This window comes from Calonectris borealis, chromosome 1 (genome assembly GCF_964195595.1).
Source record: "Calonectris borealis chromosome 1, bCalBor7.hap1.2, whole genome shotgun sequence".
Classification (NCBI taxonomy): Eukaryota; Metazoa; Chordata; class Aves; order Procellariiformes; family Procellariidae; genus Calonectris; species Calonectris borealis.
Genome location: NC_134312.1, coordinates 2,880,767 through 2,908,705, shown reverse-complemented (window position 1 = coordinate 2,908,705; position 27,939 = coordinate 2,880,767). Strand labels below are relative to the sequence as shown.

General features: G+C 36.8%; 1 protein-coding gene across 7 annotated transcripts in view; it reads right to left on the bottom strand.

Moving 5' to 3' along the window:
- CHCHD3 (coiled-coil-helix-coiled-coil-helix domain containing 3) overlaps positions 1-27,939 on the bottom strand; it is a 158,606-nt gene that overhangs the window by 95,497 nt on the left and 35,170 nt on the right. For all 7 annotated transcript variants that reach the window (XR_012672482.1, XM_075142638.1, XM_075142622.1 and 4 more), the window contains exon 4: positions 8,570-8,714. Coding sequence is in view for 6 of the 7 variants with exons in the window: in XM_075142638.1 (XP_074998739.1) it covers positions 8,570-8,714 (145 nt within the window). In the remaining variant the exon portion in view is untranslated. The remainder of the gene's footprint in view (positions 1-8,569; positions 8,715-27,939) is intronic.

The window sequence follows — 27,939 nt, the reverse complement described above, 5'->3', positions numbered from 1 at the left end:
ACATCAAGACCACTAATCAATATAATGACTTTTTAATAAATAGCGACTTTTTTTAATATATAGGTAGCTAGATCCTTTCCAAACTGTCTTCTTTCAATGGCTTGGTCACCTTCTTTCAGCTGGTGTTCCTAAACAAAATACCCACATTACACAGTGAAGAGTCCTCAGATAAGTTACAGGCATCATGAAGTAGCGATTTTCATTAATTGTTCAGGTGGTCATTAGTAAAACAAATTGCTCGTAATTTCCACTCTCCCTGCCCCCAAACAACCTTTCTTGTCATAAGTCTTCTAATTCAACCCAAAGGAAGGAAGATAACTAGAGTACTCTAAAGGAGAGACAAGGGGAATATTTACCCAGACAAAATTAACCTAACCTGAGAGTAAACAAATATTAAATGAAAGTCAGAATGAGAGTCTCAAGACCCAGCAAATTGTTTTGTTGAAGTGGAGGAGACTGCCTGCATTCTGTTTCAAGACTTGTGTCGACTGAACATGTTTTAATCCAGTGCATGTATTTGTACCATGTCATGTACAAGGACAAGTCTTGACAACTCTTAGACTTGGTCTTTTTGTGTCATACAACTGGCAGGGTATACATGCTCCAAAGGCCCAGAAGTAATCAAAAGAAGTCTGGATAGGAATATTTATATACAAGCATTGTGCTCAAAGCTTCAAGAGAACGTTATTTAAAACATTCTTTTCAAGATATCTTGAGGGCAGAAATGGGTCTTCTCTCTGGAAGGAGGGAAGATATATGGAAAAAGGATTAATATGCTTACTTTTTGCCCATGCATGACAAGGAATGATGATATTCATTTGAAAAGATAGCACAGCAATTTTGTTAGCCATTCAATAAAAAGGGAGTAGCAAGAACAAATTGGTTAATGAATGAGGGAGGAGAGAGAAGAGTATTATGCAGTGAATCTATAAAAATGAACTCAATTTGAATTCAACCAAAAGAACAAATTGATGGAGCAGCAGGCTTTGTAAAGCACTAGATCTTCATCTGGATGCTGAGATAACACAGTGATTAATTTTGCTTCTGTCAAATATCTTGTGTTTTGCTATATAAGAATTAAAAAAATAGCAATGCTGCTTGACTAACAAAACACATTCCTCTCACCATTCAAAAAGAAATATTTAAAGAGAATAAATGCTCACTCTACATACCTTACTTGCCTTCAAAATTTTCTATTTTTAGTTTTTTCCTACCTGTCAAACTTCGACATAGAGAAAAAAATCCCAATTAACCATTACATATAAAACCACAACAAAACAAATATACGTCTATAACATGTTGCCAAGTGAAAAACTGAAAGAAGGAGAAAATTATTTGTATTGTTCCATTGAAACAAATATTTTAAATGTCAGAATGGATGTTGTAAAGGGACAGAAGAGAGATACAAGTAAGCAACTTCTTATTCTAGTTCACAGGGATTTAATGGCAGTTTCAGAGATGAAATAAAACATTTGCTTAACAGTTCACATGACAGAGATCGTACTGGGATTACAACTACAGCACACAGACTACTATCACCCACAGGCTATTTTAAATTATTTTTACTGTTTAACTATACCAAAGGGGGGAAAAATTGTTCACTCTTATTAATAAAGTAATTTTAGACATGCAAGTGGGTCTTTACCGTTTTTTCAAGGCACATATATTTGCCCAGATAAGAAAACCATTCGCAAGTATTTGGTAGGAAGTCCCATTTCTTGCATTTCTGGAAAAAAACATTATTAATCTCTATTTGCATAGCAACAGCTTCTTTTTCATACAGTAGAGTTTCACATCATCTATTTAACATCCCAGAAAAGACAGAAAGCCAGATTCCTATCCCAAACACCTTACCGCTGCAGTAGAAATGCCAGAAAGAGAGGGAGAGAGAGTTAGTGAGAGAAGAAATGTGTGCCAGGAGAGACATAAGCCATATCCGTGATATTATGTTTATTCAAATGAAGATGAACATGTACAGTGCAATGGAGTTTAATATTTTCAAAATGTAAATGACTTCTTCATTGTATCCCACTTCCCTCTCTAAAAAAAACAACCAAACCCCTCGCCCTCAAAACAAAACAAGATAGATCACATCCTCAATATACAAAAATAACTGCTTCCTCCATTCTTGTCTTTTACTCTGTCTTCTACAATAGGAAAAAACAAACCCAAACAAATTACTTTTGCCCATACCACAAGAGTACTAATGCAAAAAGACTATGTGCTGCAACAAAACTGCTATTTCTGAATAGCAGTAACAACAGTGCATGGCAAAAAAGAACCATGTACATATACCTGAATGAAATCTCATGAATAAATCTCCAAAAATCTCTACATTTGAGATTTCAAGAGAAATATCTACTTTCTAAATTATAAAACTGAAGAAGAAGAGACAAAACAACTCTCACTAGATTTAATTTTGTACCACATAGTTTCCAAACCTTAAGTCTAATTTTCACACATGAGCCTTTAATATTTTTACAATCATAAATTGTAAATTATAGTCACCAATCATACAGTACTTTTCAGAAACAGCTTGGCCCTCCCTACAGTAAGCAATCACATTTTGCCTCAGGCTATGTAGTTTACCTCAAATTATTCCAGATTCATCTAAAAAGATTCATTTTTCTATTAAAATGATGAATGAGCTAAATGAGGTATGTAATAAATACTGCAGGTTTGTAAACAGACTTCTTTTCTCTTGAGAACTAATGCCTTAACTCATTTAGTAATTCTTCCCCCTGGTATTTTCTAGTGAAGTCATCCTTAAAATATGGTTAGCACAGGACCGTTTGGAAAGAGCAGGAAGGGTCAGAATATAATCTGCTTATGGAAAATAGGGGACCTCCTCTTGACAAAGCTAATGAATTGAGGACAGGAAAAATAAATGCAACACTAAAGCAAAGGTCATTGCATAGCACACATACATAGTGACTAGGAGCAGCCAGCCAAGGATGATAGGGAAAACATCTAAACAGTTGAGACACAGAAGAGTGAAACACTCTATTTTAACAATATGTATTCAATTATGACAATAGGTCAAATTCACTCCTAACATAACTCAACACGCTTCAGCTCTAATATATCGAGGAACGTATTTTGTCTATTGATTTCCGTGCTCAGAAAAGTAAAAGAAGACTTATACATCTCAAATATGATTTTGCTAGGAAAAAATATCCAATAATCTGATTACCACATTCACCTAAGGTGCAAAAAGGACTTTTTAATATAAGCATACTTCTACCAAATTGATTTTTTGAACACAGAATTTATTAATAGACCTTCTTGTGTAGAAAATAATTTACAAAACAAAAAAATACCTCAGCAACAACTGATTTCATTCTCTAACAGGTACTTCAATGAAAGCCTGCAACAATACATGGGGAAATATGTATAATTGTATTAGTATGGATAGAGATTTCTAATGATAGCAATAATCAAATTTTAATGTTATGGTTACAGCAAATGAACAGAACAATATTTCTGTGCCTCTTCATGGAAATGAGACTTTAATGTCATTGGCAGCTCAATAAAACCATTTTCTAACATATAGGGTCTTAATGACAGCTCGTTTCAGTCCAGACAGTGAAGCAAATATGTTAACAGTAAACTCCAGGTCATTATAAGGAGATGGAAATACAACAGGTCCTCTGCACTTTGGATAACTATTGATTTTTTTACTCCATATTCTCTACGTCTCACCCTGACTCTCATAATGACTCGAGTGATGGAACGTCAATAAGCTATTTATGGCACAGCTACCACATTTAAAGCCAGACTATGCCCAACTCAGCTATCCACAACTTTCAGATGTGCAGCAAAGATCTCCAATAATAAATACTGCAAAGGAGGACAGGTCCGCTGCCTATGTGAGTAAAACACAATACAAGTATTCTTGGAGCAGTGAGAAGTATGGGGCTTTCAATTGCACTGGTTTTTGCTAAAGAGGACCACATCAGTACTGAAATTCTTTATGGCTAGACTGAAATAAAACAATTTATTATGAAGTCCTCCTTCAAGAAGGATGGGCAAAAAAAAATTATATACATGCTAAAGGTATGGAAGAAAGAAATATTTTTTATTGGCTGCATTGCTACAGGCAGTTCTCAAGTACAACTTCAAGCACACACTGCACTTTGTCCTTCGGTGAAAACACACAGAGATACTTGCAAATACCATGTCTAAAAGCTGACTGTAAGTAAAGCTAAAGGTACAAAAACACTGTCTTTGATGGCAAGGCCAGTTCAAGAAGTTTTCATTTTCTTCCCCCAACAACTTGCCCTTCACACACAGTTTGCAGTTTCCTCAATTGAGCTATTTTTGTAGTTGAGCTATAAAGCAGATTGTGGGCACATCTGCATTTCAAAAAGGCCTCCAGGACGGATTTGTAATGCATTTGCTTCAGTCCACAACATCTGACTGACACAACAGAACAGGAGGTGAACTACAGTGCAGAGGTGGAAATGGGTAGAAAAAGAGGTAAAGAAATTCTTCATCAGCAAAGTATCCCTAACACTGACATGCATCTAACCCTTCAAATAAGCTAGTTCACGTCACTTGCTAGACAGGAAAAAAAAAAAAAGGAGAATGAATTTCTACCAAGTCCGCTTGTTTCAGCATCAAGTATCAGCCCCACCGCAATGTAGACAGGAGGATCACACAGCCAGCGATGGGCGAGAAGCCAGAAGAGAAGCAAGACCGCACCAGCCCTTTGGTGTGTTGAGTGTCGCTGGCATCGCATTTTAAAGCCTAGACCCAAACGCTGCGGGATAAGGAAAGTTAGGCTATGTCTGAAATACTTCTCAAAGTCAATGACATCTGAAAGCAGTGCTAAAGGAATCAACAGCAGTTGGATTTATTTCTGCTGAATTAAGCATCGACAGTTGAACAAATCCTCACACTGACTCCACAAGGGATTTCTAGGGCTTTTGGTCAGGGTCTGGAAATTCCACTCTAAATTGTAATTTCTACCTTGGTTGGTACAAACATCAGAATTACTGGTTTGTAAACCTCTGGATCTCTCCCAAAATTGTTTCGAAGAAGTTGACATCCTATCAGCCACTTTCCAGTCCACTTGTACTGAGGGAGCTTTCCCTAACAGCTTACACAGCACATAAGTAGTTCAGCTATCATTAGCTCATCTATCATCTCCGAGTTTCTTTCAGAGCTTTTATGAATACCACTCAGGCCTGAAGAGCTGTTATCGGTAAAACTGTCGATTTCCCTGAACGTTTTCTACTCAAACTTCTCTACCTTGTTTCAGGAGATCTCTGCAAAGAAAAGTTTTGGCATAGGAACTTTCAAAAGTTCCTCCACTCTGAAGAGACACGTGAAAAAATTAATTCAGGGTGTTTTGCTGCTATGGCCTCATCTCTTCGGCGTGCTGCTCGTACTCCCTCATCTGCTCCTGGGTCTACAGTCTTTGGTAGAAACCCCGATCCATGGCAGGTGGGTGTGGGTGTGAGTGTACATGCATGTGTACGTGTTAGCTTTTATACCTTTTGTTAATTGTTCTTTAAAATCCTTTTGTTAATTGTTCTTTAAAATCCTTTTTGTCATACTTTATGTTTTGTGGGGGATTGGTTTTTTAACATTTTTAACATTTAACCTAACACGCATCACAATCCTCCTCATTCTGCTCACTTAAAAATTATTTCAGATTTTTTTTAAGGATGCCCTCCTTCTTTGCCTTACTTTGCTGCCCAAGCTCTGCTGACTTCTTTTAAGTTTCTTTTTTTTGAGAAGTGGAATACTTTTGCTTAAAGAGACAAATGATGACTTTCTGTAATTCTTGTCACCTGCAAAGCTTTTACTCTTTTAGCTGTTCATTTTAGCTTTGTTTCATCAAGTTTTTTTGTTTGTATGAAGAGTTAATGCTAACTTTTGGGTTGTTAACACTTAAAAGTTTCTTCTCTCTGAAACTATAAGCAGCAGCTGGTGTTAAAATTGTTTAAGAATGTTAGATTGAAGGAATAGTTCCCAATTTTATGTCTATTTATTAAAACTGCAAGTTTTAGCAGCCTTTATAAAGAGCAGCCTTTATAAAGAAAAAACAAAATTCTTCCTTTCTAACCATAATTTATTTTCCTGCACACTATTGAAACAATTTAGCAGCAGCAAAGGAATTACTTTTGTAGATAATGCTACTGACATTTCAGAAACACTCTTTTTTCTACAAAAAGCATCTGACAGGCCAGATCAAATCCAGGCTACATAAAATATAAACCTACCATAGCAGTTAACTAGAACATGAAATTACTCATTCTACCTGACAAATGGTACACACAGATATATTCCCCCCCGTTACAGATTTAATAAATTCAGCTTGGATACGTGAAACAAACAGCTGGCATAAGCAACAAAGTCAAGGGTATATAAAAACTGACCAGTTACAGGAAAATAAAGGAGGCAACTTATAGAAGGACTTGCAAGGAAGGTATGAATTACTCAATGTTTTAATATTTAGACCCATTTTAAGGAAACAAACACACAAACCCTACTTGCTACTTTGTTACCTTACAGTACACTTCAAAGAATGAACAAACCATAGTGGAAATGACGAATTTGCAGTAGTAATAGCAAACGTGCATAGCAATTTTCACCAAAGAACCTCAAGATATTTTAAAATTTCACAGATCGAAACAGTAAGACGATCAAAAATGAGATGACTATGCCAGGATACGTAAGTCATTAGCAGAGCTCAGAGCTGCTCTTCTGATGTGCAATATCTATGCCCTGACATGCCGATGCTTCCACAAAAGCACGTTTTTGGTAGTCAGCTCTGAAATGCCAGGCAGCGATGCCGTCACCACGGAAAGGCAGCAAGTCATGCTGTCCTCCACGTGAGGAGACAACCTGTAGGATTTTAAGATGTTTCCTTCATTTCATTAGCACTATTTTTATGTTCTTCTTCCAACTCAACATGCAGCGACACCACATACCTTGAAACATCACTTCCCAGGCTGATGAGGTTCAAAATTAGTTAACAGCAATTCCCGATTGCTTCACATAGGCAGTGCTAACTTAAATATTATACAGCAAGTAAAAATTAACAATAAAATTGACATAACGGCTAAATAAACCAGTTTGATATCCGTAATAAGAAATCTCTCAAGCATTTGGCTGATGAGAAAGGTATCATGTGCTTCTCAAAAGCACAGTGCTAACTACAGTAGTAAGTGAAAGATGCAAACCCCCTGGTAATTATGCAAATAATATTCTCCATTATAAATCTTCAGCTTCTCATTAAGTTGAGGCCACAAAACCCATGTCTCTCCGGCACAATATTAAGAATCCAAGGGTTTAAGGCATAAGACTAAGGCTGTACCTTGGTCATAATTCCTCTCCATTTTCCTTTGTTCCCATATTTTAAAATGACAAAATATTAAACATTTGTTTACCATACTGTAATTACTCTTCAACAATAACATTACCATAGAGGCGAAAAAGCATTGAGAAACATCTGCAAAAGATACTAATACTCAAGTGTACTTAGGTGAAATTTGTTTTTAAACTGTGATTTGGAAAAGTAATATGAGCAATAGATTTTTACTTACACAGCATAAAGTTATTGCTTATTGAAGTGATTGGTTTACTATGTTACCAAACAATAAACCTTAGAAAGCTTTGATTTTATTTCAGATACAGAGGGCCAAACAAATATTTAGATAGATGCTGACATAAGTAATCCCACTTATTTTAATAGGAATGCTCACATAAGTATTTTAAACATTTTTTCTTGAAAAATACCGATTTGTTTACTGTTTACACTCACATAATTTCAAAAAAAAAAAAGGCATATTCACACCTCAGAGAATAATAATTATTGTTACAAAAAAGAGTCAATACAGACTCAATATAGCAAGCAATCACTATATATAAAAAGTTCTAAATCTGCCAGACATTTGAAATGGACTGAAATATATAGTGTCAGTTTTCAGAGGAAAACAGCCAGCCATATTTTACAACTTCCTTGTCAGGAAGTTTTTATACATCAGCTCTAATGAAATATGATTCTTTGATACAGAATTTTTCACTAAGCTGGTTCCAAGGTTTGAGACAGTCATCAAAAGTCAGACTTTTTGTTGTTGTTTTCTAGCACATAAGAGACTTCAAAACCGATACTTTTTGAATTCTTATTGTTAGCCAGATTTCTAGCCCAGAAATATTATGGATTTCCTTTAAATATGAAGTAATTAATTTCTAGAGAAGTTCTCTTGTAATCTGTAGCTTCCTAACATGGAATAACCAAATCTAGTAAATAGACCTAGAACATTATATTACTTTTCCACCCTCTGAAAAAAAGATGTTTAATATTATCCACACACATAAGAAGACATATTATATTTGCAACCTTCACAAAAGTTAGGCTCCTTCTAATCAGCTATTCTTAAGACAGGGATATTTGACAAAAAAAAAAAAAGACATAAAATGAAATTACATAATATTAACTAGTAATAAAGAAAAGAAAATAACAAGAAGAGATCTGCTTTCCTCCTCTACCAATAGTTTGAAACAAGTCATGGTTGTTTGAAAAATCTGAAACTTCTACAAAAGTTCCTGAACTTACAAAACGCTGTGCCTTCTGACGCTCCTCCTCTGTCGCAGCTCTCTCTCGAAGAATGGCTCGAGTCAAATGTTCATTTGAAGAAATCCTTTCTCGTTCCAGAAGTTTGCCAAACTCATCACGTACATACATTTGTTCTTGTTTCAATCTACAGAAGGTGGAGGGAAATTTAGATTGAAGGTATATTTTCCAAATGTAGTTTAAAAGGACATAGGCCCAGTCACTTTAAAAGCAGTCACTGTAATAAATTATGATCGGCTTAAAGACACCTGAATATGAATATTCGCTAAAAATTCCAGAAGTCTATTTCAAATTCAAGTGTCAAAATCAGGATACAAAAATTTAACAAGTCTTAGTAACACTATGAAGTCATACAAAATACAATTCGTTCAAGAGCTTTACGAAAATATATCTTTAAGTAATAAGAATATGCATGAAGCTCTGTTTGTTGGTTGGTTGGTTTTGTTCTGTTTTTAAGGAAGCCTTTTTCCAGGAAAATCCCTCTCTCTGCCAGCCAGTGGGCACCCCATTTCCAGCTAAAAGCTCTGTTCTTTTCTACAGTGGGATAATGCTTTCCTCTCTCTGGACATACCATAAACCCAAATACTGCATCTATTTACCAAGCTGCAAAAAGACGGAACAACCATAATGAACCTTTCCCAGCTATTTGAGAGGATGAGATGAAAATAGCTATTGAACTTGTTGCAACAGCGTTAATAAAGGCAACTCCAGCCCCAGAAAATTCTCAACATTTACATGTCACAAACCATAAATATATTTGAAATCTTCTCTATAGTACTTGATATAAGCACACCATATCTAATTTTCATGAAAATACATAGATATAAATTGTTTAGCTAATAAAACTTATCTGTTGCATGTGTGTTGTGATACTGAACACAGAGTCAGCATTAGGGAACTCAGAATAGTAATGGCAGTATCAAACACTAGTTTTCAAATAGATTTTTGAAAAAGTGATGGAGAGGAAGCTTAAGTATTCTCAGTGCATTTATACGTTGTCAAGGGAGCTTCAGAGAACAAATCATAATGAGCAGGGTCACTTTGTAAAAGGTACTAGCATTACAGTACATTAGATTCTTCCCCAGGGAAAATATTTAAGTGAGGTGGGGAGGAAAAAAGACAATTACAAGATGTATTACTACTGTGCTCAGACACAACCCTCTGAAACGCAGCAACCAACTGGGAATCTTTATAAAAAGTTTATTAAGCAGCATCTTCAATTACTCTAGCAAAAAAGTCAGATTATGCAGACATGGACCAAATTCCATTAAGTGATTTCCCAAGGTCCCCCAAATTATTCCAGCAGCATTGATATAACAAATCCTTCACACAATCAATGGGGCAGTCAAAACACGCTGGTTGTCTTTTCGATTGGAGAAATCATGTTTTGTCTAAAAAGAAAAAAAAGTGTCAAAATAGAAGTCTCAGCAGCTTTTTCTTGTGAGAGACAGCAGAGAAAGCAGTTAGCATTTCCAGAGACTGAAGTAAGCTCCTTCCTCATCCTTTCTGGATTTTACTCCCCACAAGCGGTTTTCCCCTAAAAATGTCTCTTCTTTATGCATACTGTACACCTAGCAGAGTAATTAAAGTATACGAAAGCAGGTAATATCTGAAAAAGGCTGCCAGAAGTTTCCATATTACAAACTCTCCAAAATAAAAAAAAAGAAAAAAAACTTAGATGTTTACATCTAATTCTTGGAAAATTATTCCTGTATTTGACACGAGCTCAGTTAGTCTTCTCAAGTCTTCTCCTTCTTGCCCCCAGAATTACAAACCTTCACAAGGTCTCCTCTCAAGCTCTCTCGCAAAAAGAAGAAAGTCAGTTTTCCTAACACTTAAAAATAATGGGCTCCTAATGTCAAGATAAACTCTTTGATGGCTTAACCTGACTGCTGTTACATTCAGCTTCCCTGCTAAGTACACTACAGAGGGACGGGATGTTCTTTTCTACTTTTGCCAAAACTCTGCGTGTCCTTTGCTGCAAACTTGCTACAAGACGATGACCCAGAATCTCGTCTACATTCACGAGTTGTCTGACTCCCCACCCTACAGCGAGCCACTAAAAAGCTTTTCATCAGAAGCTCTAACATCCCACAGAATTAGCAGACAGTAACACAGCTGTGGGTACGGCCACACCAGTGAAGAAGAGATGGCTATATAATGCTGGTTTCCCCACAAGCAGAGAACTCAGGGCAAGACTTGCTATTTCGACCTTAACCAGCCCATTAAAATTAGTCCAGGTATCTCAATACTACCTTGTAGCCATTCCGGTTTTGAATATCTTCTTGGCCATGAATAGCTGTAGCCTACCACAGCAAGAGAGGAAAGGATGGGGATAGGACATCCAAAATCGGCACCCAGAAAATCTCTGCCAAAGTTGTATAACCCCATACCTGATCTGGTAAGTTACTTGTTTCCAAGCAAACCATGTGATAAAAATCCCAGAACAAGGATTCTGTGCCATCCTTTGTTGGCAATACCATCTCGCTGTCGTTGCCAGACCAATCCCCCTAGGAACTCCCATCGCAACAGGGTAACTGATGGTAGTGCAGGGAGACACCCTCACTTCTAACTCCAACCTTTGGTAATAAAGCATTACATGTTTTTAACAAATTGATCTCTGCCCACCTCCTTTTTCCCCACTCCATGTGTGAAATGGTATTTCTAAACAGAGCGCGTGACGTGTTCTTTCCCAATATCTGAAGATGACAATATAGCTTGCTCATTGATACCAATAACGATGATGTGTAATATCTACATCAAAAAATGAAAGATCTTATCTATGTTGTTCCTAACAGTTCATCCAAATGCAGTTTTCTTAGTTATAGACCACCCTTCTTCCTTAATGTGGGATTTCTTGATGTCTTTAAAAATGTACTTATAATGGTGTAAAAGTCAGCATAAATATCCAAACACAAAACTGTAAGTATTTCCTAGGTCTTCAGGTAGTCACCAGTTTTGCAGCTAAGCAGTAATTGCATAAATTAACCAACTTCATCCAAGACAACAACCAAAAAAAACCCCAAAACCCCACCACCACCACCACACCCCCTGCCCTCACCTGCCAGGCTGCGGCAGAAGTTCATATTTTAGAGATTTAGGAATGTTCTTGGAATCTCAAGCTCAGTTTATACTTGCCCCATTTAAACACATTTACTTTGTGGCCAATGATGTTTTACCAAAGATCATTTTAAGACAACAGTCTTGCCTGCTCTTCCACTTCAGGTTCCATACAAACAAAATCCATTCTTTCAGCCTTTTATAAGAAACGTTCTTTCCCTGATCAGCCCATCAGCTCTTCCCTGCAGCTGTTGCAGAACTACATGCTCCATTTCCAGAGGATTTCACTTTGGTGATTAACTAATACTTCCCAGTTTTTTTAATTCTCTGCTATTTCTAGATAGAAGACTTACAATGCTGAAACATTTGTTAGTTTGTTAGCAGAAGTACCTTGCGCTTTCACACCACTCATCAGTTAGTAGGAGTCAGTCATTTATTTCCTCACATGACACCTTAACCTTTCTTTTGCAATAGTATCACTAAATTTTGTACCACGTGCATCTTTCAGAAATAAAAATATTAACATTAGTTCCAAGTTTGCTTTCCAAGAAATCCCGTTACTAACCACCTTCCAGATTTAAATCTCCATTTGTCATTTGCAACAAATATCCACCTTCTCCAGTTTAACCAGTAATTTTCTAAAGATGCCAAGTGTTTTAGTAGCCACTGACAAGATTAGGGCTACTGTGTTTCTGTTGTTTTAAAGTAGCTATGTTGTCATGGGGGGGGAAATCAAATTATTTATTGTCTGCTGATACTTCCCTTTAGTAAATGTGTATTTTGTCTCTTATTTTCCATTCCCTTCTATGTCAGTAACAGATCTTCTCTTCAAGATTTGTTACATCTTTGCCACTAATTTTACTTCAACAGTTCCAGAGCTGTCTTCTACTCCCCCAAAAACATCCTTGTTTGGTAACTGAAAAAAAAAAAAACCCCAAAAACCATCTATTTAGTTCAAAACATACCAGAATAAAGAAAATTAAGACTTCCACTTGACTTTTAGCAATTCTCATTTTGACTTCTTGGATTCCTTTGGCTCCTTGACTTTTGGCATAAAGCTTTCTTTGCTGATCCGAATGTCTGCATATCCATCTGCCTTGTGGACCTTTTGGTCAACTGCAATCCTTATTGAAGACAGCTATTCAACCTTCAACCTATTCAGAGTTGAAGCTCTTCATTTGGAGCTCTTTCCTACATAACTTTTCTTCTTGTCTGGCTTTGAAATACTGGAGAGTTTTCACAGCTTTGTCTTGCCAATTTTTTGAATTTGTCTTTGTCTTTGATTTCCAACGCTCCTTTACATCCCTCCTCCTCTCCTCTTCATGAAGAGTTTATCAACTCTTCATTTCAATTGGCTTAACTAGATGCCTCCTTTCATCAAGACATACTTGCTGATATCACAAAGCAATTCTGCAATTTATGTGCTTATCTCCAGAAGTAAAATCTTGCTCCTTCACTAGAGGCTAGCTGCAAGCCAAAGTAGTTCCCTGCATTACTGTGTCTATAAGCTCAAAAGCTTGACGACGTCTGTGTATCCAGCTTTGCCAATGTGTTTAGGAGTAGTTTTATTAAACTTCTAGACCAGGTCACCTCAGTCAAAGAAAGTTGTACAGCAAACATTTGACTGATTTTTTTTTTTTTCTTCCTTGAGTGGCATTCTACCATAAAAGAAATTTATACTACTTCATGATCAAATTTCATACAATTTAGGTCAAAAAGGTACTTGTTTTATGTTCTTCAAAAACATCCAAGATTGCCTTGCTCATGCAGCACCTTAAAGCAAAAAATTAGAGACTTTCCGTCTATACTAGTCTTCATTCATGTGATCAGGAACGTATCTCATCATACCTACAGAACAAAATATAACTAGTTAACTTTCTGAAGCACCCACTAGACTTCTTCATTTAGGGCAACTTTTGTTCACAAAAAAGTCCTAAGTCATCTCAACTGATTTAAATTCACCAGAGTTTTAACACAAGAAGTAGGATTTTACAGTAATTTTCATTTATTTGAGTTACATAATTGGGTGGCTTGTAGGAGCTTAATGAAACAAACACAAGGCAGATACGTGCTGATCTCAAACATTTGCTTGCATCAACTTACAAGTTTTCTTCCCTGACATTACAAATTCATTTTACTGGCATTCAGCATGTACCATTGCTGAATAAATGCAAACATCAGCTAAATCTACAGTAATAAATTATATTATTATCTAGCCAAAAGTAAAAAAAAAAAAAAAAAAAAAGATAGATGCACATCTGCGATTTATAAGGACTTAAATAGCACAGCTTGTCAGTACAGTCCACTACTCCAAGAATTCCACATAAATAGACCACTTAAAATGACATTTTTAATTACAACAAATATAAAGGCTCAATATAATGGTTCTCACGTTTAAGCACAAAGCTCTAGTTAACAGACAAGAGACATTATGCCTTACACTGATCATTTATACAGAAAGAAAGAAAGTGCTTTAAAAAAAGGTGCTGAAACAGCAGAGAAGGCTGCTGGCTATACATTTTTCTACACAGTTGATAGTTTGAATAAAATACTTCTAAATAATTATGAAATACTGTTTCAAGACATGCACAGCTATTTAGTTACAGTAGCTGATTTAATGAAATAAAGTATGCAATGCTCTTCTATAGCATTATTTGAAAATACACATAAAGCATTAACAAGAACCTCTACTAAAGTTTGGATTAACACTTCACAGTATTTCATGCTCTCCACTGTTTTATAGCATACAATCATATACAGAAAGCAACAACTCTTGCCTTTCTACTGCACCGTCTTTTACGACTTCAACGCTCTCAGTTAACACTATGAAGAAAATTTATTCTTCCATGACACTTGTCCTTTTTGCAATTTAATAAACAAACAGCCAATGATTAAGTCACTTAATCTTTTTATTACCCCTAAAGCTTCTGGCACTCTTAAATTCTACATCATAACTTCTTCCACCCATCCTTCAAATGCTTGATGATTACATCTTACTTCTTAAGCAGAAAGTGCAGTCCACAGCTCTCACAGAATCACACAATTCTTCAGGCTGGAAGGGACCTCGTGTGATCATCTGGTTCAAACTCCCTGCTCAAGCAGGGTAAGCTAGAGCAGGTTACCCAGGACCGTGTCCCATGGGTTTTGAATATCTCCACAGATGGAGACTTCACAACCACTTAGGGCAACCTGACAGAGTGTTTGACCACCTTCACAGTGTTTTCTTCTGTTCAGGTGGAATTTCATATGTTTCACCTTGTGTCCACTGCTTCTTGTCCCAATCTCCAGTTCTCCCTACTTGCCCTTCTGGCAGATGGGAATGAGATTTGTTTTCTTACCATTTTCAGGAATCTCTTCTGATCACCATGATCTTTCAAAGACAAGCAAGAGTGGCCTCACAATGACATGAGCCAGCTCCCTCAGCACTCACGGGTGCAACTTCTCAGTCCCCATGGAACTTCCCTATGGCCAGTTTGTTTAAGTGTTCCTAACCTGATCCTCCTTCACTATGGGTTAAGTCGTCTGTGCTCCAGACCAACCCTATGGGCTCAGGGTCCTGCGATTCCTGAAAGCTGGCCTTAACAGTAAAGACAGAGGAAGAGAAGGCAAAAGTGGCTTTAGAGTATCTCCACCTTCTCTATTTCCTTGGTCACCAGGGATCCTGCTTCATTTAGCAGTGGGTCCACGCTCACTCCAGTCTTCCTTTTGCTGTTGATTTTAACACCATATTCTGGTATTCATATCTAAATAAACAGACATCTCCATCTATCCGTAGATCTATCTGCTGGTAGATACCTAAAAGTAATTAAGTATTTACACTAAGTAAAGCAATAGCAAAAATAACAAACAATACTTTTAATTTTGCTATTTATGTGAACACAAAGTTTACAGACTGAAGACAGGAGAACGTGCATACCTTCCTGAAATTTTTCTTTGAACAATCAAGTACACACGAAGTTCAATTTTTAGCGTGTTCAGTGGTACTTCAACCTGTTTTTATCTTGGAAGCAAGAGTAGATCCTCGCAGTCAATGACTTACATGATTAACCTACTGGACATACTTCTTGTAACTATGACACTTCAAAACAACATACTCATATCAGCTCCCATCCTTGTTCTGGAAATCTGTTTTCAGTACAACCCGAACTTGTGAATATTAAAATAGAAAAACATTATTAGTCTATACCTAGAAAACTCCCTGGAGTTTTTTTGTGCTAAGATGCAAATATTCATTTGTTATGTATGTTTTAATAAAAGCATGCTTTCCAAGTAGAAAACTGGGTCATCTCCTGAATATAGGTATTATAAATATAGGCAGTATTTGGGCATTAAAACATGGGGGCAAAAAAAGCTTTTGTCAGAAGAAAAGAAGTTGTACTGGCTAAAACTGGACACACCTTTGTACCGATAGCCTTCACAGCATTGCAAACACCCTGCTTATCTCAAAACAGAGTATGAAAATGCTCTGCCTGAGGCTCTTATTGCCTTTAAAGACTGGACTTAAGAGCTTAGTTAGAGGAGAAAAAAATTATTGAATTTCCTTTGTAATGAATACTGTGACAGTTATGAAGCTTACCTATTTGAAAGAAAAACCTGAATCAAGATCCCTCTGGAGAAAATTCCTACATTAAAGTATTCCCATCTCACTGGACACAGTAGCCCCTTGGATTCACTCAGAGCAGAACACCATCGCATGCATCGAAATTACTGGACACAAGAAGCAGACCTAAGTATATGAAGTTTGGATTTTCACCCCCCCCCAAAAAAAAAAACAAACAACAGAAGTATGATTGAACATTGCTGTCACCAAGGGAAAAAAATCCTAGAGGAAACTGAAAGAGGCTAGGTAAATCCTGATACACCAACCACCAAAGATTACGTATCTCAGAACAAATAGAGGCATAATAAGAATTTGGATATTTCTAGTTATCATATTTAGGTTCTACTATAAGACAAATTTTGGACTGTTTTATTCCTGAAGTCACCTTCATCAAAATAATGTTTGCAGTACACTCCACCTAAATCAGATTCTGTTAAAACTGAACACAAAACCTACCACATTATTCTCAAGGAGCAAAGTCGCACCAGCAGACAGATGAAAAGAATTCTAAAAGATGCTCTCTCATATATAAGCCAATTTGTTCTTAGATCTAGATTTTCTGAGGGGTGGGCAGGAGGGACAGAGGCAAAAATCGAAATAAGTTACACATGTGATCAAAACATCCCAACCATCTCCTGAAGTAGAACTTCAGAGTAAAGCCAAAGGGGAAATATCAGATTTCAGCAGAATAACCTTTTTCTTCTGCATTCCTCTCTTTCATTCATATCTTTTTTTTTTCCCCTATAAAAGCAGTGAATGCAAGATTCTAGGGGGCATTTGGTATTATACAGCTTGTGAACTAGCTATGAACACACTACATGCAAGACTAAGTAAAAGAGAATCTATATGTGAATATACCAAACGTTTCAGAGCATTACCTAAGTCAGCCTGAAATGCTTACCCCACATCTCAGGCAGGAAAACCTCTTTCTCTGCAGCTATGGAAGAGTCCAAATTAATTCAGTTATGGCATTTCCCCAAGCTAGCGGTACTGATCTAGCCCAGACTTGAATGAAGAACAGCTGGAATCTCATGGCAGTGACACTGTACCATACATTGTCACCGAACAAACAGGCTACAGGTGAGAGCACCCAGCTAGCACACAACAGTCTCATCAATTATGGTTGACCATCACAAGCACCATGGAGGGAAAAAAGGAGAAAAAAAAAAAAAATCAATTGCTTAGTTCATCTTGGCCATCTACTGCAGCTGACAGTAGAGGAAAAGTAAATTTGCCTAAATTAATGCATATTAAGGAATAAATAAATCAAATACATCTATATTTAAAAACTTCTGTAAAAAGCTACTATTTAGGTTTTCAGAATTTCTTATTTTCTGTATATATCAGTTTAAAGTAATTATTTCCATGCAAATGAAACTAGTATTAAATAGCAAAAATAATACAAAACAAAATAACAACAACAAAAATAATTCCTCAATTATATAATGACTTAAAATGAGTAACTGGCAACTATCGTATAGGGTCCAACAAAATAAGTGATGTAAAAATACGCAGCTAGCTCCTCTCTCCAACTACTGTGCAGCAGAAGTAGAAATTGCAGAAACAAACAAGAAAGCGTCTCTGATGGGACAAGCAGTCTGTTTTCTCTATCTCTTTTAAGGAATACAAAAATACATTCCAAAAAAAGGCACGATAAACCTTTGCTGCACTCTGAAAAAAATTGCAGTCCTTTTCAGATCCATTTTTAAAATGAGTTCAAGAGAAGAAAATTGTTAATTTTACCACGTGCATTTATGACATGGTACTGTAATCTTGCACAGCACGAAACATGTTAGCCACACTAACAAGATGAATAATTTAATTCTCAATCCAGAAGAATTCACTCTATTGTTTACTTCAAAATATCCATTTCTGTCATTCTTGAAAAACACCTGCAGATATTAAAGATTATCATTAAGGAAAAAGCACTTTTTAATTCACAAACAGCAACACACTGAGAAGTGTTAAAAAAAAAAAATTAGTTTTACGCTTCGATGGCCACTACACTTATTATTCTAAATTAATCTAGAATCCATAAGAAATCTAAAATTGGTAAACAATACTATAATAAAAGCAAATATAGCGATATATCATTTTCGGCCCTTATTATGGATATTGCAAATTTATTAAGCTATCAAAGATTAACGTTTTCTTTTTGTTACTTTTCAGGGAAATGATTACTTGCCAGTTGTTATATCTTTATTACAGTCTCCAAGCTACACAATTTGATGGATCTGTGGTGATCCAAGATAAACTCATGCAAGTCCAAAGCATGAACTGTGTCATTTTTCATTACCTCCAACCAACCAAAAGCGAAATATTTCCTGTTTCAAAGTCCACTATCAGGAAAATCATCCTCTCCTCTTCTAAATCTAATGAGATATTAGTCTTTAAAATTGGAAATGATCCTCAGATATGAACTCCATGTAAGAAGACATAAAACAAACATTTCAGTACCAAAAAAAAAAAAATCTGTATGCTTTCTTACAATGAGGGTTTTTTTTTTTTTATTAGTGTTAATTTTATCCAGCTTCTTTCATCTCTAAACACTCCCATTTCTATATGATACCCCCGCAACTCAAAAAGCTTACACTGACTAAAAATAAGAGTACGGTGTGTTTACAGTGGAAACCGTTCATCAGGTTTTTTGCTTAGTTTGACACAAGCAAGTTTGTTAATGCATTCTGACAGACTTGCATAACATCCAAAAATGTTTTGAACAATGCAGTTTAGGCCATGATGCAATATTAATGAATGAATAACGTTTCTGAGTACTGAGTTTCAATATTTAATGAGTGCATGCTGAATGTGCCATAGAAAGCTGTGGTTGAAAATCACTGTAGCTGACAAGGGATTTGAAAAGATGCGAGAGACACCAGGAAAACAACTTTAACCTGAACTGAGGTCTGAGAAGTGTGAAATGGATATTTCTCCTACTCAATTTCTAGTAACCGATTATTCACCTGACTGCAAAGTCAGATAAATTATCAAAAGTTCATCTGCCTCTGTAAAACATAGTTAAGGACTGAGATATACAAACAAATTATCTGAAAGGCAATGTCTTCTTCACAAAAGTCTCAGAATGACAACACAAAAAAGTTCTACTAAATTGAAGTGATTTCCTAGCACTATTTAAAAAAACTATTCTCTATTCACATAAGACTTTGCATACTACAGGTGAAGGGGGCTATTCCTAACATTAGGAGCAACCACTTTCTTTAAACATCTGTCCTAAAATTTCGTTTCTAAACCACACATTTCAGATTGATATTTTCTGTTAATGTTTGCATATTCTCCTGCACCTTGAAGCCATGGTGTAAAAAGGACACACTTTGCCTTCAACATTTTTTGCACTTGTATTGTCCACATGTCCCAAATAGGCAAAATATATTTTTTCCCCTCTAATTTACTTTGTTCTTTTGGCAAAGTTTTATGTGAATTGTATTTTAAATGATGCATTGCTCTGGGTGAGGGCTGGAGGGAAAACCCAAAACATTACTAAAAACATCTACGGGAATTTAGAAAACCCCTCTAAATTTAAGAAAGGAATACAACTTTCCTGAACTTATGTTCTACCCAAGTGGTTTTTGAGACATCTACATACTGAACAAATTTCTCATTAAGTACAAGAGAATTAGGACTGGTAAAATAGAAAAGCAGCAAGGCAAACCAAAAATGCTAAAGCTTTAAAAATGTGGGAATATAGAGTAAAAAAAGGAAGATGCAGGTCATCAAACCCAGATTTGTAATCATTTTATGAGTGCTTAGTCCAAAACCATTCAAACATGACTACATGGATCCAAATTGCTATCCACTTTATAGACCACAATACGCACAATCAAAATTCTTTGACAAATTCACTACAAATGATCAAGAGCTCTCATGATTATGATGCATGCAGGAAGAGAGAAGAGATCAAAGGTACCAATAACGCTTGCAATTCCTGTCCCGTCAAACAATTCTGAGTAACGCAACTTGTCCTATACACCAGCAGGCTGCAAAATAAAGCCCTCCAAACCTAACCTGATGTACTCCAGACCTAGCGACTGGCTTCCTCCTTTACTACATAAGCAAAGTGCAACCAGGCACTTAGCAGTACCACTGAAACCTTCCCAGCTCATTTACCACAGCTATAACATGGAAGCTGGGCAACCTCCAACAGCTCAGAGTGAAGTTAAAATAAACAAGTGGCAAGGAGGAAGAGGAAAAGAGAGAGGCCAAGTTACACACTCAGGGTATGGGTGGGGAAGGTCTTTTTGTCCTCTGATGAGAGCTAGCAGCATCTCTGGAACTTGCAGATTAATATAATGAAAACAAATATGAACAATATCTGTTTCAGGTGGGGGGTTTTTGGCCTATCTACCTCAAACTGCATACAGTAATCTGAGTGAGATTTTCCTATGGTCTTGTACTATATCACTGTTACTTTTCTACGCTTGCACTTCATATTATTAAATTTAACAAGAACTCCACTACTTTACTGCATATCCACTCCTTCCTCATGGTGACCTGTCCCTCCTTAATGCTGGTCATACACCTATGTAAGTTAGTGCATCAGTCATTAGAAATATTACTGTAAACATAAAAGCGATAGTGATTCCAAACTTGATCCCTAAGCAGCAAGTAAGCTTTCCCCATAATGTTAACTCCTCCCTCCAGTATGTCCCATTACATGCTTGTCTTCGGTCAGTCTCAGATTGTCTTACAATCAGTTTCAGACGTGTCCAGCAGCAATAACAAGGAAGGCAAGGTATCAAGTGCTTTGCTTTACTCTTTCTTTAGGCTGAAGTCTGCTATCCAACCCAAGAAAACACTGAACTCAATACAAGTCATCTCGGTTAAGACTACCCCTTACCCCACTTAACCACTTCTTTCCATTCTCTCAATTACCCCCTACTTCAAGTGCTATACTTCTCAAATCATCCATAACAATGAGTCCAAGTAATAACATTCAGTTGAACATATTCATTCATTTCCTTTTTCCAGCTGCCTTCCAGCCTTCAGCATAACACGTCAATTGAAAAATCTTTGCTAATGTCCATGTTATTTTATGTGCCAGTCCTTGATCAAAAGATCAAAGACACTAATTTCAAAACCCGTAATTATATACAGCTCTTCAATTTAACAACAATATTTCCACGGGCAGCTTGTTAACATGTATGGGCACTGACTCTTGTCAGTCCGATGGCTGCTCATACCCTATAGAAGACGGTTGAGTTGACTTTCTTTATTAAGATACTTGGGTTGTGGAGGTTTTTTGAGGGGGGGAAGTGCTGGGTGTTGAGAGGAGGGAGGGTGAGTAGGAGGGAGAAAAGGTTGTTTGAGAGGATTTGTAATTATACTTCATAAAGCCACTGTTTTTAAAATATGTGCATATAGATCAGTATTATACAAAGACAGAATAGATGAACAAATTTCTACCTTTATGCCAGAGGCATGCAGAGAACTTAAGTCAGAATAGTAAAACTGTTTTATATAATTTGTATATGTATTTAGCTAAGACTTTTCCCAATATCCACATAACTCCACTTGAAATTACTTTTCAACTTAATATCGCTCCTCTTGGGATCTGCAAAGGCAGTCATGAAATTATGACAACATTAATTTTCTGTTAAAATGAAGTGACTGTTACAAAATTTTTTGTTATTATTAAGTGTCTCTCTGCTATGCCTACTCATTTGCTACTTTTCAAAATGAAAGAGCTCAGCAGTTTGAAAGCAAAGGTTTGTTTAAAATTGCCGGGGGGAACAGTTGCCCTCCTCTCCCTACTTGAATCTGAAACTATGAAGCACTATTGGTTTTGTTGATGCTCTCTCCAAATAAACTCACTGGCTTCAAGTTATTTTCCCATCTCTCATAGAAATAAACTTATCAAGATGAAGCTTGGTATACAAGTTGTCAGCTGACATGCCAAGTTTTAAAATTGAAGTGAAAAATAATCCCTTGAAAATTTGGGCTTTATAAAGGTAAGAGTGAATTATAGCGCTGCTTTCTCCAATTTCCACTTCCTGTCTCCAAGATTCATCTCCATATATACCAAGAACTAAACAAAAATGGTATTAATGGAGAGTCAGACCAGTAACAGAAGTCTTGGAGAGTAACTCTACCATTGCCAAATACTGTTTTTTCTTCCCAGAAAACAATAAGGAAAGTAAAGCAGGCTTCTATGATAGCTCGATATTTTCAAACCCTCAACTTCATCAGCAGCATGGCTGCAAACATTTTTATGCTTCCTTGGCATTTTGCAGGTAAGACCGTGCATTGAACTTTTATGGTTTTAAAAAGGGTACAATGCAACCCCATTCAGAAGGTGACTTGAACTGCCATATAGAATTATCTTTTCAACAGATGGCTCTCCAAAGAGGCATCAGTTACAACAGCTCGCCTGGTCACAGTACTCGAACTCTGCTCGAACCCAAAATGTCTTCACACTTCATCTTGGCTTCTTCCCTTCCCTGCAAAGGGACAGTCTTGACCCAGCCTGACCCTCCTCATTCCCTCTTTTCCTGTGACAGAGCAGTATTATCCCATGATCCTCCTGACTTCAGTAATATTATAGCTGTCAAAGAATAAATTCCTGTCTAAATCCTTTGCTGGGTGCAAGATCAGACGAGGGAAACTTCTGCTGCGAGAGAAGGAAAAAAAAAAAATGTTTGAGATGGCAGGACTAGGAAGGGGAATAGGAGGAACTCAGCTGTGGAAGTGATGCCAAAACTTGCTGCTGTCTCCCTGTGTGTTCCCCAACCCTGAGGGCTGAAGTGTCCTCTTGGACAGTCAGCAAAGAAAATAAGTTTTACTTTTTTATTTTTATAAAATCAGTTATACACACCAAACTTCAACGTTTTGTTTTGGTAAATGAATAGCTCTCACCACTGCCTGGCATTATCTGGTTTTACACTCCAAAAAAGCCTTCTCTGCAGTCTTACCCAATTACTATTTTAAGTCCTCTCTCTACCAACTATACATCTTCAGATATGGAAGGAGTCATGCACACGTACATGTCACATTAGCCTTTCTTTCCAGTTTATATGTAATTTATGACTTATCTTTCAAAGTCCTGTTTATCACTAAAAAATATCCAAGTTTTGCTCTCTCAGATCAATAGCCAGGTTTTTTTCTGATCTACTGAATGTCATATTAGAAAAAGGTTAAGCTTCCCAGCATTTGTGGAAGACAAGACATGCTGTATAAAGGTGTATGAACAAAGGTAGAATAATTATCCATAGGCTATATAAATGTGGTTGTACTGACAACAGAGCTTTATTTCAGAAGTATACTTTTTCACACCAGAGTGTGTAACTTCTTTTTTGCCAGGAATGACAACGGTAATGAAGAAACTTCCCTCTAAAAGCAGTTTCTCTCAACTATATTTTCAAACTTCTCTTGACTCTCTCTCTGCAATACTTACTTCATGTAAACCTTGTCAGAGAAGGGACGACCAGAGGAGGCAAGCTTTGGTGAAAGTCTGTTGTACCAATTCTTGCGTTCCTAAATGTGATTATCAATTAGGTAATATGTTTAGCTGTTTTTTAAAAACAGTATGGTCACTCAGGCCAGAAGATATTAAACTCTTATTCTTGACCTATCACAAGTCAAAACAATTATAATCACTTTTACTGCTTCATGGAAGTATTTCCAGCTTTCAATCCTACTGTCAGCAGTAAAGATGATGTAATTTCCCTGACTATTTTCACACTTAATCTAAACACTATCAAGAGGTCCCTGTGGCAGAAGACTAGATTACAACTGTTTTCAAAAAAAAACTAGCTTCTTGTCCCCACGAGAAAAATACTGCAAGAAAAAGCCAGTCTCCCAATTTAACATAGCTAATTAGCTGGGAAAATATGAGCATTTAGGAAGAAAATAAATCTACTTCAAAAAAATGTACAACACATTTAGTGCACTACCCATATGAACTGAAGATACATTAACATGCTCTTCATGAATTTACCTCAGTAAAATATAGAATGAATATTGTAAATAAATCAATCATTTTATTTTTTCCTTATGTTCTCCAGACCTATGCCAGTAAACTAGAATAAACATGTTATTAAAACAGAAATCAATAGTAAGCTTTAAAATATACAGTAGCACAAAGAGGTCAAGCCCCAGTATTGATTTTAATATAACATTTTTGGTGTGTAGTTTCCCAAAGGGTTCTTCTCTAATATTGTGTTTCATTCTTCTTTCACTTTACATTTTCACTGGTGAATTTGTTGTTCTCTTCTGCAGAAGCTGTCTACTCCAAGAAGTTTACTAAGAGCTTGTCATATATGCAATGTACTGCTGAGACATGACAAAACAAGGTTGGGGGGAAGCACTCAGACACATCAGAGTATCAATTAAACCGTAAAGTGAATTGCAGTTATATAGAGACCCTCCCGCAAGCACAACAAAAAACATATAAAGAAGCTAATGGCTGCAATCTAATAACCTACCACTGAGAGCCACCTTCGTGCACCAGTGTGTATGTATTTTTAAAAGCTGATTTAGAGTTTAGAAAGATTTTCTTTAAACGGATGAGGATGTTTAGAAATACAGAGGTTGCAGTAAGTTATCCAGATAATGACAGATAAAATGCCACACCATATGGAGCCGAGCTAGCCAAATAGAACAATCTCCAGCAATTCACTATCAGGGAATGTTTGAAAATCTATCATCTGTATTACTCAAGAAAAGCATTTTTCATGTGGCTTTCAAAACAAAAATTACCAAAGTCATCACAGGAGACTAGATAGCAAAACCTAAGAGGTATCAAAAGCCATTATAGAATTGCAAAACGGTTTGGGATAGAAAGGACCTTTAAAGGTCATCTAGTCCAACCCCCCCGCCATGGGCAGGGACATCTTCCACTAGATCAGGTTGCTCAAAGCTCCATCCAACCTGACCTTGAACACTTCCAGTGATGGGGCATCCACAGCTTCTCTGGGCAACCTGTTCCACTGTCTCACCACTCTCATCGTAAAACATTTCTTCCTTGTGTCCAATCTAAACCTTCCCTCTCTCAGTTTAAAACTGTTGTCCCTCGTCCTACCGCAACAGGCTGTGGTAAAATGACTCTGTCATTCTTATAAGCCCCCTTTATATATTGAAAGGCCGCAATAAGGTCTCCCTGGAGCCTTCTCTTCTCCAGGTTGAACAACCCCAACTCTCTCAACCTTTCTTCATAGGAGAGGTGTTCCATTTTTGTGGCTGCCCTCTGGACCTAACAGGTCCATGTCTTTCTTGTTCTGCTGATTGGCTTTTTGGTGACCATACCAGAAAATAAGCAGAAGCCAATACAGGGTAGGGATAATGGGGATCCCAACAGGCAACCTCTAGAAGGCCCAGAAAGCTGGACAAGGACTGAGTAAGACTACAAAAGAAAATGTAGGCTCGTACCTATAGTACAAGGTAGATAGGAGACACTGAAACACTCCTGAGGCTGCAGGCAATAGTTCTCTTCTGGATCTGTTGGTTAAATTCATTAATCTCCAGATACCCACCATTTCCCATCCACTGAGAGTTACCACCTATTCAATTCCCTTCACAAGGGATTCCAGGAATGTGTCCCATCCAGCTTCAGATGAAGTCACCTGGAGAAGTTCAAGCACGTTCCTCAAATCAAGTTAACCCATGTCCATAATCTTAAATTAAACAGAAGTAATCTTGCAGGGTTGCAACTGTCTAAACAGACATTTTTTTAAAAGATTTTAAGATACACTAAGTAACTTCTAGATACATCAGATCCTTTTGAATAAGATTTTGAGCAACAGTTGCACAATGCTCAGCACTAGTCCTGATAATTTTGTATCTTTGTCATGCTTTAAACCATTTTAGAGCAGACCTAGCAAGAGAGTTACTGATGGGCCACCAAACCAAACAAAAGGCTACTTTCCCTGCCTAAAAATTCCTACTTATGGTAGTACTTTTCCTGTAAGAAACAACTGCTGGAATCACAGGAGATAAGATATAGGAGAATCCAAGTACAACTAAGCATAGGGAAAACAATCTTCTGGGTCTCTTGGGACAGACATACATCAGCAGGCTGCACAGGGACATATATTTGGCATGTAACAAAATTACATGCATGTATATATTGAAGACTTGAACAAAATGAACTTTCTGAAATATTGAAGGGACTGTCATGCACAGTATTTTGCAAAAACACCTCATTCTACATATAATTAATATTTGCCATGTGCCAAATCATATAACAGAAGTGGAAGCTAGGAAATACTCGCCAAGCAAGAGAGACTGAAAACCCACAAATATAATTAGCCTAAGCTAAACAATTAACAAAATAAATGACTGAAATTTCCCTGATTTTCGGGGGGGGGGGGGGGGGGGGGGGGGGGGGAGGGGAAAGGTAAGTAATCATTCATGAATGTTCAATTTCTATGGGAAATCACATCCTTCATTTGCCTCTTAAGTATTGTTTTGTATGTATTTTAGTGGAGGAATCCAGCAGTCTGATGAGGTTGACAGTAGCTAAAATTTTATCGTTATGCTGACGATAAAAGTTGTTGTTCGCTTTTGCTTTTTCAAAATACCTTTTCTTCTGTGTATGCCTTTCATAATGCAAGCTCTTTATAAACAAAAAGATTTATCAAGCACCACCAGTACAGTATCGTGGACTCTAACAAATGAATAGTTTTGTATTCAAGAACAAAGTTAGTGTATGTAGTAGATAAACTTCTATTCAGTTTAGACACTAAAGATGGGAGGAGAAGGAAAAATCACTTAATTCCCCCATGCCTGTTCTCCAGAGGCATAACATTAAAAGTTTTTACTCATTGACTTCTTGTTAAATTAGGAAAAACAGTAAATATTTGCTGAGCTTGTCCAAAATAAGCAGAGAAAAGGCAAAAGTCAAGTTATTACTACATATTTAGAATTAGACACCCAGGTTAAGAGGGACAGTACAACAGTTGCAGTACCATGTTCTTGCAGTAACAGGCAAACTAGAGCAAGCCAGACAGACGTCAAGACACAAGAGTTAAAACTAGAAAAAAATCTCATAACTGATCAAGTTTATTTCTTGGCAATAAATCCTTTTAGCCTAATACCATTTCTCTTTATTCCAAAAGTGCATTTTGCGATCCCTAGGGCTAGCTTACTACTGTCGTATTGTCCCAGAACATACCTACTGGTCCACTGAGTTGTGCAGATTTCTCTGCAGAACTCGATGGAGCAGATGCATCTTGCTGGCCAGAAGCAGCTCCTTATCGCTGGAGTTCATGAGCCATGGCACCATCTGGTACGGTGCAGGCCACCTCTGTGCTGTCAGAAGAAAGGCTTCCAATTAATTTCATAGGAACAGCTATTTCAGACTTTCTCATCACCAACATCAACAAAATGGTTAAAAATAAAAGAGTTCAACAGCTGTGACAAGACATAGTGTAATGATCTACTTTTGTAAGACTATACCTCAGGAGGAAATCCAAACAGCTAAAGGATTCAGAAGTTTCTTTGTCCTATTTTGTATCATCTCACGTCATGGCAAATAACTAGTTTCACAAACTCTGCATCTCTTTCTGTTATGACACTGGAAATGAAGTTAAGAAGTTTGTGAAAAAAGAAACTACGTCAACAATTATCACTTATTACTTGTCACTACTGTCAAACTCGAGTTCTTGTGCCTATTCTGTCATTTTCAAGAGTCTTTTCTTACAGAGTTGCATAACAGCAGTTTTGGCACGTATTTCGCAGG